Genomic DNA, 13,516 nt, shown 5'->3' on the forward strand with positions numbered 1-13,516 from the left:
TCAAGTCATTCTGGCCTCTTCATGTGTTCTATTCAATCTGCCATGATGAGAAGAGGTTGGATTACAACAATGCCTTAACCATTCACTGTATGAATCTATAAGTCTGATCTTAAAGTATAAGTAGTATACTTTAAAGGTCTGACAAGGTGTTCTGGAAAAGCAGTAATGTGCCCTGTAATGAATATTATATTTCTATATTGGCTTCCCCTCCTGGAAAACCTGAAAAGTAAATGTTTTAAAATACACCAGCCCATGTTTCAAGTTAAAGTGTTGTGTTATCCAATAAAAATACAAAAAAATGACGCATTTCATTTAGTATAAGAACCGTACTCAAATAATATAATGATCAAAATCTATCATGTGTCCCTGTACATGCTGTTTCTAATTGGGTCTCAAAACCTTTTTTGTTTTTGAGAAAATACATGTTGGTGTAATTAAACTGCTATTAATGGGTTTGTGCGGTTGTTGTGCGGTCCTGAGATGCCCCTGAAAGATTATTTTTTTATGTTTTAAAAGGTGTGAGCCCTGCCGCAAGCTTCGAAAAGGTGATTGGTAGATTGTTCCCTATGAATTTGATTTAACGATTTCTGAACTTCGATTTTGTAATTACGTTATAAAAATTATACAAACGTGAAGCTTACATTTTTGCTTTTCACAAAAAATGAAAACACTTCACTTGATAAATAGAAGATGGACTTAATGCTGTTTAAGTTAATAAGGAATTCTAAATTATGTTCAATGTTTCTGTCCTGCAGATAGTTAACAGAAAATTTTCTTAACATTAATGTTTTATCCAGAGAGACTCATAATAATGAGTCCTGTGTCGTAGGGTAAGTACCGGATTTTACCTAAGCAAGGGGAGTTTAGGGAAACCCTATGAAGAATGTATTCATCCCTAACAATTTATATGGTTTCGCCTTGTTCTGACTTCATTCTCCTCCCTGCCAGAGCCCTGGCTGTCTGCACCCACCATTAGTTTATCAAACAGTTAACATGATGACATCTCTGCCCTGCCCTTATCACCCTCCCTGCCTGACCTATTGTAAGTTGATCAGACAGTAAATATGTTTCATCTTCACCTGTTGTATCCCCTTCCTGCCAATCATCGGTCCCTCACCCAACATTACTCTTGAGGAGTTGTGACCATGTATGTGGAATCACCTTCATCCTGTTCTCATCTGCAGCCTCACTGTCATGCCAGAAGGCGAAAAATGGTTTATTCCACAACTGCGCCAGGATGCCCCATAACAGTAACGCGGCTAATCGTGAGTTGAGTGACTGCTGACTGCACCATAGTCATGTCTTTACCCAAGATTGGAAATCGCCGAATCGGGGTCACAAAAAAGCAAGCTAAGGGAAAACAACTCCGAACCGATTTCTTTCAAAAGAAAGGTGAATATAACTTTAGGTGTAAGAATGGTTTTGGGCTAAGTTCAGCAGTTGTTTAGATTGAACGCGAGGATTCTGCCTTGGAGCATAATTGAATTGAAGATCATTAAATGCGAGAGGCATGTGATTTGGGTCGGCTTAGCTCAGGAGGTAGTGTGTTGACTTGCAACTGCAAGGTTGCTAATTCGATCCTCGACTCCGGCATCTAAGCTGAGCATTGAGGTACACCTGAGCAGGACATCTCCTCCCAACGGGCTTGCTGTCTGTCATCTTGCATGTTTGACGTATGGTTTGTCAATGGAGCGCTTTGAAAGTGTGCTAAATTCAAAGTGCATACATTTCCCAGCATGCAAGATTTTCTATACAAGCGGAAGTGACTTGTGGTTTTTGCAAAGGGGAATTTAGTGAGACATTCGAAGTGTCAACATTTCCGTCCCAGAGGTTAGACAGTTCTCTGACCATGTCCCTGACAGATGTCTGACTCCACAGCAATGGGTTCATCTCAAAGCACCACCAATGTAAGTAAACTATTTATAGACGAGGAACCACCAGGCATGTGTATTAAGAGTCTGTCAAATTTGATGTTAGCATGGTAAGAACTGAAAACGAAAAGGAACATCGGTTGTTAACTTAACTTGACATGACTCATAACGACTCCTCAGAAACCAGTTGACGTTATGAGTCAAATGGTTTCTGAGCTATCTGATTCGTACATTCGTATGTGCCAGGGACGCAGGAAGTGTGTGGGGGACGTCATAATAAATGCTGCGCAACATCTATTGTTTACAGAGACGAGATGACGGGTGAAGTCACATTCAGGGCTCCGCTCTGATAAACACTCTACTGGTGTGTAAAAAGACTAACTCTGCCAACTAGCCACTGTTATTCACAAACGTTAGCAAGTAAACAATGTGGAAATTAGAGTCAACTTGGCTGATACTGTGCTGAATTTCACACACTAACAACATGCCGACAAGTTGTTGCGGTCCGGGATTATACACAGCGTTATAACAAGGATTCAGGAGGTTATTTCTAAAGGTTTACAAAGGAAAGTGACAAAAGTGATAAAAGAAAGCCTTAATTTTCATCCAGAGTTACGAGTTGTCTGATATGAGGAAAGTGACGGTTTCTCCGTCAAGTGAACCGTCCGTCTTTGCTCTTTTTTTTGCCAACCAGTTTACAAATCAAAACGATAACATTCAACGTGTCTATTAATATGGCCAGCAACATTTTACACCAGTTTGTTGTGCTACACCGACAATGTTCTGAATAAAAGGAAATGATAATATGATAAATATCCTAAAGAGGGTGGCTGTCAATAATTTAATGAAAAATCATGTTGTATGATAAAATGTTACTCAAAAAGAATTGATTTGTTCAGAAAACTTTCTCACTTGCAGTTACAGCCAGGGGCCACCAGGGGGGGGGGTGCTGCAGCAGCCTAAACACCCCCACTTCCTGCGTCCCTGGTATGTGCAGAGGTGGACTCCACTAAATGGTTCTGGTATCTAGACTGGTTCCCGAACCTGTGCATATGATATGCGTATTCGCACTTTTCCAGATCCCCCAGCCTTCACGTAGCGTTGCAGATTCATCGCTATTCAACTAATTTAGGGCTGATTATGGTCCAACGTTCACGCAACAAAGGAGGTTACGCGTCCTTGCGGACCCTCGTCCACCGCAAGGGCCTGACCTGTTGATTATGCCCAACCCTAGTAGGGCTGATTATGATTATGGCTGATTGCTAACCGTGTTTGTACGGTTTGTACGTTTAATCAAACATTTCCTGTTGTAAATAGGCATGGCTTGCAGCGTACAAAAGTATGTGTTGTAAATAGACTATATGAATAGCAGACCATGTATTTGAAGTGCTCGTGCTCGCACTGAAAATTTCAGCTATGCACCAATCAACGTGGGCACCGCCCACATTCCCCACGGCGCCGTGTATATAAAGCGGCGCAGAGCAGCGTTGTCCTCCACTCTATTCTTTCAGCAATTGGAGGGAACAGCAGGTGGGAAACTAGACGGCTAAGCCTACAATCATATAACTAGTTGTTCTATTTCATGCAGGCTACGCCGTCTAGGCTTCGCCTTATGGGCTAAGGTGAAGCTGCGAGCGGAGCCCAATCAATGTACTCCTGCTGGACCCCAGTCACAAAGACCTAAGTCAAAGGGCACATCAGACTCAAGAACCCAAAATTCTCCTGAGAGCACGCAAAGCAAGGATCAAGAGATTAAAGCGAGTCTGTAACTTCTGACTCAACCCTTATTTCATAATCTATGAAAACCGCAGAGCAACAAGGATTCTCCTACGTCCGCTGCCACTGGGGGCGGAGCTAGGAAAAAGCCCAAGCCACCAACTGCGGCGAGCAGCAAGGCCCCCCTCACGTCCACTCCAAACGAGAGGTGGTAGGAGGAACCGCTGGCAGGCATAACAATGAACAGAGCATCTAATTGAACGAAGAAGCTCTGGTTGCCGGTGAACACACAGAATGTGTAAACCTGGAACGAATGTATGCGACATTGGATTAAAAGTCCACACAAGCAATCAAACTTTCAATAAACGCAAAGCGTTTCTTAAGAGACAAGGATTCATTCTAAATGGTGGACAGGATATTACAGACCCCGGTTATGAACTGTAACCAAAGACAGAGTATCCGGTCACTCCCAATACCAGCGTAACGCTGGGACGCCACCATGAGGCGAGGCCAAGACGGCGTAGCCTACATGAAATAAACGGCGACAAAGAGCAGCTAATTCGGCGTATCAACGCAGTGAAAAAGCTCTTACTTTCCAGAGACACACAAGTGTGCAACTTGACCGTATGCGACAGTAGACTGGTTTAAAGTCAGTGGCGCGTTGTTCAGATGCTATTTTAAGGGTGCATGCATAATGTTCACCTCGAGCATACACTTTGCTTCTCTCATCTTCCTAGTCACACATTCTTGGTAAATTATTTGGGAAAGAACAGCTGATAGAGCGGTACGTACTTTTAAGTCAATGCATCTGCAAACACCGTACAGCAAACATATTTTCTTGACGCAGACATCGTGTACAAGCCTATAACTTTTAGGATTGATGAGTATTTGATTGTGAGAAAACATTATTTTACCGTGATTGAGTTAAAATGAATGAATGCGGGCGTGCGTAGAAGAATTAATGAATGCGGTCGGGCGTGCGTCCATCAGTTTAAACACACGCAAACTAAACACGCAATGCATAATACAGTCCATGGCAATGTATTGTGGCGAACAGCACGGGAAAGACGGGAGCCCAGATTAAGCGGTTATGCAACTCTCGTATGGGGACACATTAGTGCCATAATTCACTAATGTGATAAAAGATGCATTCGGGCGTATTATATTATTCCACACGCGTAGATATTAACTGCGAGGGCGCAAATTATCTCTGCGCACGAAAAACAGCCTCTCGCTCGCGCAAATTACCTCCGCGTGCGCAAAACAGCCTCTCGCGCGCGCAAATTACCTCAGCGCGCGCAAAACCTCTCGCGAAGATGTTTTTTACCTTATAGCGATAGCCTTAAAAGGCTGCGCCTATACTCATAGAATCTAGAGTTACAATAAGTAACTATCGTTTCAGCCATTTACTGTACAATTCAGAATTGAATGTGAGGAGGGCTGTCAATCAAATATCGCGCTTCAGAAACGGCCAATCATAGGAAAGCCTGCCCTGCCTTGGTTCCCTACCCCATAGGGCCAAAATTAAATTCGAGCGAGAGCGTAAAAACATCTTTCGCGAGAGGCTGTTTTGCGCGCGGTGAGGTAATTTGCGCGCGCGAGAGGCTGTTTTGCGCTCGCAGAGATCATTTGCGCGCTCGCAGCTAATATCTACGCGTGTGGAATAATATAATACGCCCGAATGCATCTTTTATCACATTAGTGAATTATGGCACTAATGTGTCGCCATATTGATTAGCTTAATCATAGCCTTACTGGCTTACGTGAAACTGACATGCCTGAGTCATATGCATTTACAATTTTTACAATGACATGTAGCCTGATGCATATAGCAGTTTAACGTGGGCAACCTGCTTAAGTTTAGCCTACTTTATCCCTTTATACCTTTAACAAAAAGACCGCAGATTAATATTTCAAAGAATTTTATTGAATACATTTCGGTTAAAACAATCCACAATGGACTTTAATCGTCTTATTATTTTCAAGTTTTCCAAAAAACAATTGCATTGTTAAGGAGTGGGGCGAGGGGACCCAGGCGCTGGACACAGGGAGGCAGAGACGGGGTAAAAGGACAGAGGGTTTATTGGGACACGGGGTAGATGACAAGCTGGGGCGAAGCAAGCGGTAGTCAGGCAGGCGAGGGTTCGGCAACAGGGAGTCAGTATATCATGATATATGCACCGTTTCTATGGCCCTCATTTACGTAGTGGGTATTTTGGTTCTAAACGGTTTGAGCCAAGATGGTTGCTGGGTGAATGAGGCTCACGGTCGATGCTGTCAGTCTGCAGGCGACACGACTCTTCCCCCGGAGCTGCTGCAGGAGATCTTCGTGAACCTCCCTGCCCATCAGGTGGTGCGAGTCTGTCCACTAGTTTGTCGTGAATGGAGAGCATTGGTCAACAGTGAGTGCCTGTGGAAGGAGCGGTGTCGGCGCGAGGGCTACAAGCCCGGCGATGAAGCGGGGCAGGATGTAGTCAAAGGCTGGAAAATGTTCTACTTCCTGTCGAAAGACAAACGGAATCTTCTCAAGAACACGAAGGCAGAAGGTGAGACTCCCGCCCTTTGATAACCACAAGGCTTTTCTGTTATCAAGGCACTCAGGTGGTTCTATAGCCACTTGATTAAGTAACGCTTGCTTTCCTAAAGCATCATACATCATATATTTTTTGTGTAGACTGAACCAAAAACCTACCATACCAAAACCTAAATCAGGTTTCGGTACAAAACCGTGGTATGAACCGAACCTTGATTTTTTTTAAACGTCCCACCCCTATTTTCATCTGTAGTATAAATGGTTAAATCCTCTACTTTCCTCAGAGGGCCTCAAATATTGGAACATTCTGTCCAATAAGGGAGATGGGTGGGTGACAGAGGAAGTGAGGAGTCCCCACCCAAACGAGGGAACAACACAAACCTTTGTTAGCTCTTATGGGTGAGTAAACATATTCTGCCAACCTAAAAGATACTCACAATGCACATCTTGTGAACATATCCTCTTTTGTCTTCAGTCCATGTATTAAGTCTCAGCTGATTGACCTGAGGAAGGAGGGGTACAACCACCACATCATGGATAAGTTCCAGCCAGATATCAGAGTATCGGATTGGTGAGAAAGATTTCAAATGAACTTAATAGGGGATATAGTTATTATTGTTGTTAGTACGTTTATTAGTAACTTCAAAATGTGGAAACTGCATAATGACATTGACAATTTATAGCAGTTTGAAGTCACTAATAAACATGCCGTATTTACCCAAAACCGGGTAAAGACTTTAATAAGTGTGTGTGTGTGTGTGTGTGTGTGTGTGTGTGTGTGTGTGTGTGTGTGTGTGTGTGTGTGTGTGTGTGTGTGTGTGTGTGTGTGTGTGTGTGTGTGTGTGTGTGTGTGTGTGTGTGTGTGTGTCATAATATGTAAATAACTGATAAAAAATCACACCGGATACTCACCAAGCTTTATTAATTACATTAGATGTATTTCTGCACTTTACGCAAATACTTGGCAATGCACTTTCTCACAATTCAGTTTTTGATTTAAAAATAAAGTTGTGCTTCAAAATTGTGTTTGAGGTATGCCCCTCGAAACGACTGCGCTTGCGAGTACGAGATACGGGTGGAGCTACTAGACAAAAAGAAGGACGCTCTTCAAGCCTTCTCTCCCAAGAAAGTTAGCTTTGAGCAGTGGAACGATGAGAAATGGAACAAGGTATTGACAGAATGTATTGACTGAATCATATATAAAATAATCTAAAATGTGAAACTAGAACATTTACCTTCTTAAACAATAACGTCTTATGTTTCAGATGACCCATGTCTTTAGGAAGTACGGACAAGGGGTGCGATATGTTAAATTTGTCCACGGCGGAAATGACAGGCAGTACTGGAAAGGATGGTATGGAATTCGAGTAACAGACAGCTGTGTTGAGATTGGTCCACCGGAGGATAGATAACAAGGATTCAACATTGAATATAAATTAAACGTAATATGTAAGCATGCGGCACTTTAAATGCAAAATTGTGGGATATTGTCTATTTTCTTTAAATTACTGTTTGTCTATCGTTTAACACTTGCACTCGCACCTAATTGCTGCAAATTATATGCATATTTTGTCCAAGTAAAATAAAATGTTTCTAAAGAATTACTTATCTATAGTCGGAGCAGAATTTTTTTTTTTTCTCAATTGTATTGTAACTCAACGATCCCAAGCCATTTCATTTGTCGTTCCTTGATATAGTCCGCCACTCAGATGGTATTCAATCTGATGGAACATACTCTGAATATAGCCATAATATGACTTCCTAAGGCAGTGGTTCTCAAACTTTTTATACCGCATACCACCACAGAAAATATTTGTCTCCCCAACTACCACGATTATGACAGATGTTATAAAATATAACAACATACAGAGTTTGCGTAGGCCTGTGGCCCTATTCAGCTGCGCACATCTCATGCAGGAGGCACATTTATTCTTAAAAATATTATTTTTTGTTAGCTTTTGTCAGCTGTACAAAGTGGTAGCACTGGAACAGAGACACGGAAACACATACACATACACACACAGCAAGTGAGAACATAATCTCATGGTAAATGTATCTCCGTTCGTACAGTGGCAGCTGGTGGTTTTTAAAGTGAGGGAGGAAGGATTGCGTGCTTGGATGCCATTGACCTGCTTGCACTGTTAGTGGCGTACGTATGTGAGACTCAAGTTGTTTCAGGGTGTTATGTGAATTGATACTAATCCACAGGGGCAGCATTGTACTTTGAAAGCTGGTGGGCATCATGTCTTGGACTACAAGGGCAGAAGGAAAGGATGCATAGCCAATTAGTCAAATCAGGCCTACTCTTGATTTGTAAAACTAAATAAAAAAAATCTGGGGATAGAATTTTGCCTATTTTTGCCCTCAATGACTGAAGCTATTGGTTGTTATTTGGCTATGTTTATTTTCAGCTACATTTGTTCTAGGAAAAATGAAGACACAAGACCAAAGGTGATGCCATTTAAAATGCATAATGCTCTGAATCATTCACTAACATCCTTTCCACAATATCAAACAGAACGATCGGAGTAACAAACAATTAAAAGAACAACAAGAACATTATTTAACAACTATTTGCATGGGCTGTAAGCCTAACATTGTTTGAGGCAAATGTGGATGTTAATGGATGTTTCAGAATGTTGGTCATGGTGTTAATACAATTAAGATTGAGGGACTTCATTTATAGATCAAATCAATCCTCCTCGCGGGCTCCGCAGCTCGGCCGCAGGTGCCGCATGTGTGAACCCCATGTTGTTCACCGGCCGCTAACACTTTCGGGGAAATGAATAGGAGTCAATGGAGGCTGGGGGAGGAACGTCCTCCCTGAAGTAATTGCCGATCGTCGATAGGCGATAGGAGCTGCTAATGTCCCTTTACTGAGGGAAACGAACATTACATATTCAAAGGCATTAAGGGAATTAATTCAGTAGGCTGGGCAATGTAAATGTTTTATTCTCAACAATGTTAATGTTTTTTCTAATTCCTCTGCGTACCACTTGATAGCGGTAGTACGCATACCATAGTTTGAGAACCACTGTCCTAAGGTAACTGGTTTCATTGATCCATCTCATAGTAAAACACGGTACACTTGTTGATAGCGAGAGCCATTTAAGAAAAACAAATCACTCCCATTTGAAAAATTGTTGGTGTATGTTTCTGCTATGCTTTGCACTTTTGTTCACAATAAACAATTTTAAACAAATACAATTCCTTTCTGCAAAATGTGATCCTTACAACTGGTGTGTATCATCAGTGATCAGTCCTCACATTAATCACATTTTGGACAAGGGTCATTATTAAGGCTTTAAAGTTCATGAGTCATAGTCACCAAACACATAAGGGGGTTTAAAGTAATACTGGTTTTATTGTGGTCAGTTGTTCACAAGCAGATTACAGTAGTCATTTAGATACAATATAAAAATCAAACAGTCATATGTACAGCAAGGTAAACATTTTTTGTTCACTCGTTTGAAGCTTCACTTCCCATGATTTGATGCCACCTTTGACTGGATATCAGGGCTGCTATCTCTCTGACATCGATTACCATGCCAAATAATACATGAACTATATTCCATTCATGTGTAAACTTTCAAATAGTTCATATTTAACAACATTTAGCAATGTTAATATAATCAGCTCTGATGTTACCAAGATATGTGCTACTCTTGTAAGTTTTAAGTTTGAGCCATCTTTTAAATTATGGTATTTCTAGTATGATCATTTCACACAATGGGACAGTGATACAATGTTGGATTTCATAATTGTAAAAATAATGTAACACACATGACAATTTTGATAGATGAATGGTGGCAGTGAGCACTAGAATGTGATGAGGGCCTTTCTTGACGAGGATAAAGAACATGGTTATAAATAAGGTGTGAGACAGGAGCCAAGAGCCTACACTGCAGGCAAACTGTCATTAACATTTTTGTATGTGTGGTATTTGCGTAATGACGGCTCTTGAGTAAACACATTTTTACATAACAGTGGGTCTCCACTGTTGTGTAGTCTCCGTGAATGTGCACCGGTTAACATGTCGTCGGCCCTCATGTTGAACACACTAAGCTCAGTAAATACTATCCAGTGTTTGGATCACAAAACTGTTAAGTCTATCATATATATAACGCAGTATTGAATCTTCAAATAAAAACAATCATGTAATAATATAGTCCCCAACATATCAGGACTTGCAACTCAATCTATAAACGTATTAGAATGAGGGTTTTGCTCTGGAATTTCTTTCAACATTTTTCATTTTGGGTTTGAAAGCTAGGAGGTGGAAGAGTCCCGGAGAGATTTCAAAGTAGTATACATTTACGTCTTTTCTTAGGTTCAGGGGGTTCCAGAGCGGCCAGTATGGCCTCATCAAACACATTCTTTAATCCTTTCTGTGGAAGTAAAACACGCAAGTTCAAAAAACATTGCTACTGAGCAAATGGACAGTTTGGCAACATGGTTATTTATTATTTAACATACGACTACACCTGAAACAGGGCAATCAAAATGTTCCTTTATTTAAATTCCACATGATTCCCCTCACAAATAAATAGTATTAGTAATGAGAGGGGCAGATGAAGTACAAAAAGAAAAGTGACAGGTATAAAAAATGAAACTCAAAAACGTTATGCATGGTCTCGATGATACTCACTCAACTGTATTTAAGTGTGTAATACAGTAGCAGTAGGACACTTACAGTATAACGAAATGTCAAAATAACCGCATATTATGTTTATAACGCAAAAGGAAAGATTGGCACCTTTCACGAGCTAGAGTAGAATAGAAGTCAGAATAAGCCGATCCAAAGCAAGACAGGAACAGGCAGCGGGGGCAAGGGGGTTGAAAGAGCATTGGGTTGTTTTTTGTGGCAAATACACATTTGTTATACAATGAACTAGCAGCAGACAATCAAGAGGCAACCTCAGGGCGGAAGACATCAGAAAAGACAGCACTTTCTCTTTCTTTGAGTTTCGGGGGGCTCTAAAGCAGCTAGGATAGCCTCATCAAATACGTTCTTCAGTCCCCGCTACAGAGAGATAAAGAGGAGGGGCAGAAAGAGAGAGGGGGGGTGCACACCACCAGGGTTAGAGGAAGTCAGGTTAGTTAGCAAAAGGTCAGAAAGAGGAGAGTTGATTTGATCACAGCACTTGCTTGCCATGGCGGCCCCACAACACAACCAATCAGGGCAATGTATTACCTGCGTCAGGGCGGAACACTCCACGTATTTGACGGCCTTGAGGTCGCGAGCAAGCTTCTCCGCCGTCTCCGGGGTGATGGGCTTCTGCTTGTTCTTGGCGAGCTTCTCCACGGTGGACGGGTCATCCCTCAGGTCGATCTGAGTCCCCACCAGCAGAAAGGGAGTCTTGGGACAGTGGTGAGTTATCTCAGGGACCCACTGTGAAACAGAATGGCAAAACGTTGTTCATCAGAGCCTTCAAATCGTACCCATGCCATCATTATCCATTCCAATGATTATTTGGAATAATGTTAACAGATTTTCTGCACCAGGCTGACCAACATGTCAGCCTGGTGCATATGATGGGCACAGTTTTCAAATCCAATGACTATATATTTTTTTTTTTCCAAAGACATCTTAATATCTGATAAATCATGTGCCATTCATTAATATAAAATGATTATGCAATTTAGTTAAATGATAACCATTAAAGTACAGTCTGGGTCTAATTTTATTTGATTTTACGACACATCAGCACTAGGATTTAATTTTGCATGTCCCTTTGGTGAATACATTGTGAAGCATTCCAACATATTTATTGCATAGTTTAAAACGATGACGATAATCATTTAAACTATAACATTAAATAGTCTTAAACATTTCTTAATGTCATAATAAAGGGTAAATCCAGTAGTTATTGCAGAGATGGTAAGAGAACAAAATGTCTTTGGCATTAAAAAACGTATGTAAGATGTACTCACTTTTTCTTTTACGTTTTCAAACGAAGAAGGTGAAACAACCGAGAAACAAACTAGGAAGACATCAGTCTGCGGGTAGCTTAAAGGCCTTAACCTGTCGTAATCCTCCTGACCTGTGAACAAAATGACAAGCCGTTTCATACAAGGAAAAATCCCCATCCTTGTGTTCAGTTCATAACAATAACAAGAAAGAAGGCTTGGTTACCTGCTGTATCAAATAAACCCAGGGTGTACGGTTCACCCCCAATCATAACAGTTACTGCATAGTTGTCAAAAACCTGTGGTGCAAGAAAGGAGGACATTGATGCAGATGCTTCTTTGCATGCCATTACATTGCACACAAAAACATGAGCATCACCCACTGATAATTATTTATGCAATGTACTTACAGTCGGCACATATTCGGAGGGGAATTTGTTGGTGGTGTATGAGATCAATAGGCATGTTTTTCCCACCGCTCCATCCCCAACAACAACACACTTGATGGTCTGCATCTCTCTGTTGTTCGACTCTCTGTTGTTCGACTCGATTTCAGACACCTGGCAAGACAGCAGACAGTTCAGCTCCAAGTCATAGTAGTGTCAAGTCACGTTCATGAATGAATTGAAACTAAAGATTCAGTATTGACGATGACGATTGACTACGAAGTGCCTCGACAGGATGGCCCCACATAGCGCCGAGTTGGAGACACTAGCTAGCCACTCACAGGCGCAGTGGCTCAATCGCTCTGTGATGTTGCAAAGCGGATTTTTTAAGCAACACCATCTTTCCACATCGTTGTTAAAGTCATTATCATGTTATCATTGTGGGGAGTTAGCGAAGAGTCAAAGCGATGCTAGCCGTCACAATCATTTTGGTCAGCGACCTAGCTAGCGGTAAAGCCCCGCCTGAGTCAGCTAACAGCTCGGTTCATCGACGTGGTTTCCAGATTCACAACACCGACAACAAACACGATGAACTGTTCCAGACCAATAAATAGTTTTAGAGAAGATATGTAAATAGTTTGATGGTCCTACCACAGTCCGTTTGTGTCTCTGTTAAAGCCCCGTGTAAAGCCGGGCGTTGGCACGAGCAGCTCTGTTCAGTACTGAGGGCTCAGCCAGTGTTGCCAGATTGGTCCAGATTTCCGGCCAAATCTGGCAACCCTGGCTGCAGCGCGTTCTAGCAGTGTTGCCAGATTGGGCAGGAAGTATTGCCCAATCTGGCAACAATGGGCTCAGCTTCCAAGTGGTGACGTCACCTTCTCCACTCTGCACTTCCCTTCCTAGTTTTCTCACTGCTGCTGGAGAGCTGTTGTTAACTTGTGTTGTTTTGCTGAGTTCACGTAGGCTGAAAGTGTTGGCTTTAATAATATACTTTAAGATTTAATGGAAAGTAAAAAATAAAAAAGAAAGCGAGGATTTGAGATGATTGGATCGGAAATATAACTAGAGAATATAGTGAAAAAGGCCTAGCACTCCACTCA

At 41.7% G+C, this 13,516-nt stretch overlaps 2 protein-coding genes across 4 annotated transcripts; one reads left to right on the plus strand and one right to left on the minus strand.

Annotated features, from left to right (window-relative positions):
• The first annotated feature begins 1,745 nt into the window (after nucleotides 1-1,745).
• LOC132465120 (F-box only protein 6-like) lies at nucleotides 1,746-7,746 on the plus strand. 2 transcript variants are annotated; one of them, XM_060061909.1, is made up of 6 exons: nucleotides 1,746-1,907; nucleotides 5,869-6,133; nucleotides 6,405-6,519; nucleotides 6,596-6,691; nucleotides 7,129-7,288; nucleotides 7,386-7,746. In XM_060061909.1, exons 1-6 carry the CDS (start codon nucleotides 1,863-1,865, stop codon nucleotides 7,530-7,532), a joined length of 828 nt encoding a protein of 275 aa, XP_059917892.1. In that variant the 5' UTR covers nucleotides 1,746-1,862; the 3' UTR covers nucleotides 7,533-7,746. The 2 variants fall into 2 exon arrangements, with proteins under 2 accessions (XP_059917892.1, XP_059917975.1); XM_060061992.1 differs by having other exon boundaries at nucleotides 7,153-7,288.
• A 1,714-nt stretch (nucleotides 7,747-9,460) lies between these two features.
• On the minus strand, nucleotides 9,461-13,197 carry LOC132465245 (cell division control protein 42 homolog). 2 transcript variants are annotated; one of them, XM_060062072.1, is made up of 6 exons: nucleotides 13,068-13,197; nucleotides 12,441-12,590; nucleotides 12,257-12,329; nucleotides 12,055-12,164; nucleotides 11,315-11,512; nucleotides 9,461-10,508 (listed from the first exon to the last, which is right to left on the minus strand). In XM_060062072.1, exons 2-6 carry the CDS (start codon nucleotides 12,543-12,545, stop codon nucleotides 10,419-10,421), a joined length of 576 nt encoding a protein of 191 aa, XP_059918055.1. In that variant the 5' UTR covers nucleotides 12,546-12,590; nucleotides 13,068-13,197; the 3' UTR covers nucleotides 9,461-10,418. The 2 variants fall into 2 exon arrangements, with proteins under 2 accessions (XP_059918055.1, XP_059918065.1); XM_060062082.1 differs by having other exon boundaries at nucleotides 9,461-11,143.
• Between the last annotated feature and the right edge of the window lie 319 nt (nucleotides 13,198-13,516).

This window comes from Gadus macrocephalus, chromosome 1 (assembly GCF_031168955.1).
Source record: "Gadus macrocephalus chromosome 1, ASM3116895v1".
NCBI lineage: Eukaryota > Metazoa > Chordata > Actinopteri > Gadiformes > Gadidae > Gadus > Gadus macrocephalus.

Excerpts from the sequence above, each read along its gene's own strand:
- LOC132465120 (XM_060061909.1), top strand. The coding sequence starts at position 1,863 with ATGTCTGACTCCACAGCAATGGGTTCATCTCAAAGCACCACCAAT. Across the intron at positions 6,692-7,128 it reads GATATCAGAGTATCGGATTG|TTGTGCTTCAAAATTGTGTT; the intron begins GTGAGAAAGATT and ends TTAAAAATAAAG. Across the intron at positions 7,289-7,385 it reads ACGATGAGAAATGGAACAAG|ATGACCCATGTCTTTAGGAA; the intron begins GTATTGACAGAA and ends CTTATGTTTCAG.
- LOC132465245 (XM_060062072.1), bottom strand. The coding sequence starts at position 12,545 with ATGCAGACCATCAAGTGTGTTGTTGTTGGGGATGGAGCGGTGGGAAAA. Across the intron at positions 12,330-12,440 it reads CCTCCGAATATGTGCCGACT|GTTTTTGACAACTATGCAGT; the intron begins GTAAGTACATTG and ends CTTGCACCACAG. Across the intron at positions 11,513-12,054 it reads TTGAAAACGTAAAAGAAAAA|TGGGTCCCTGAGATAACTCA; the intron begins GTGAGTACATCT and ends TCTGTTTCACAG.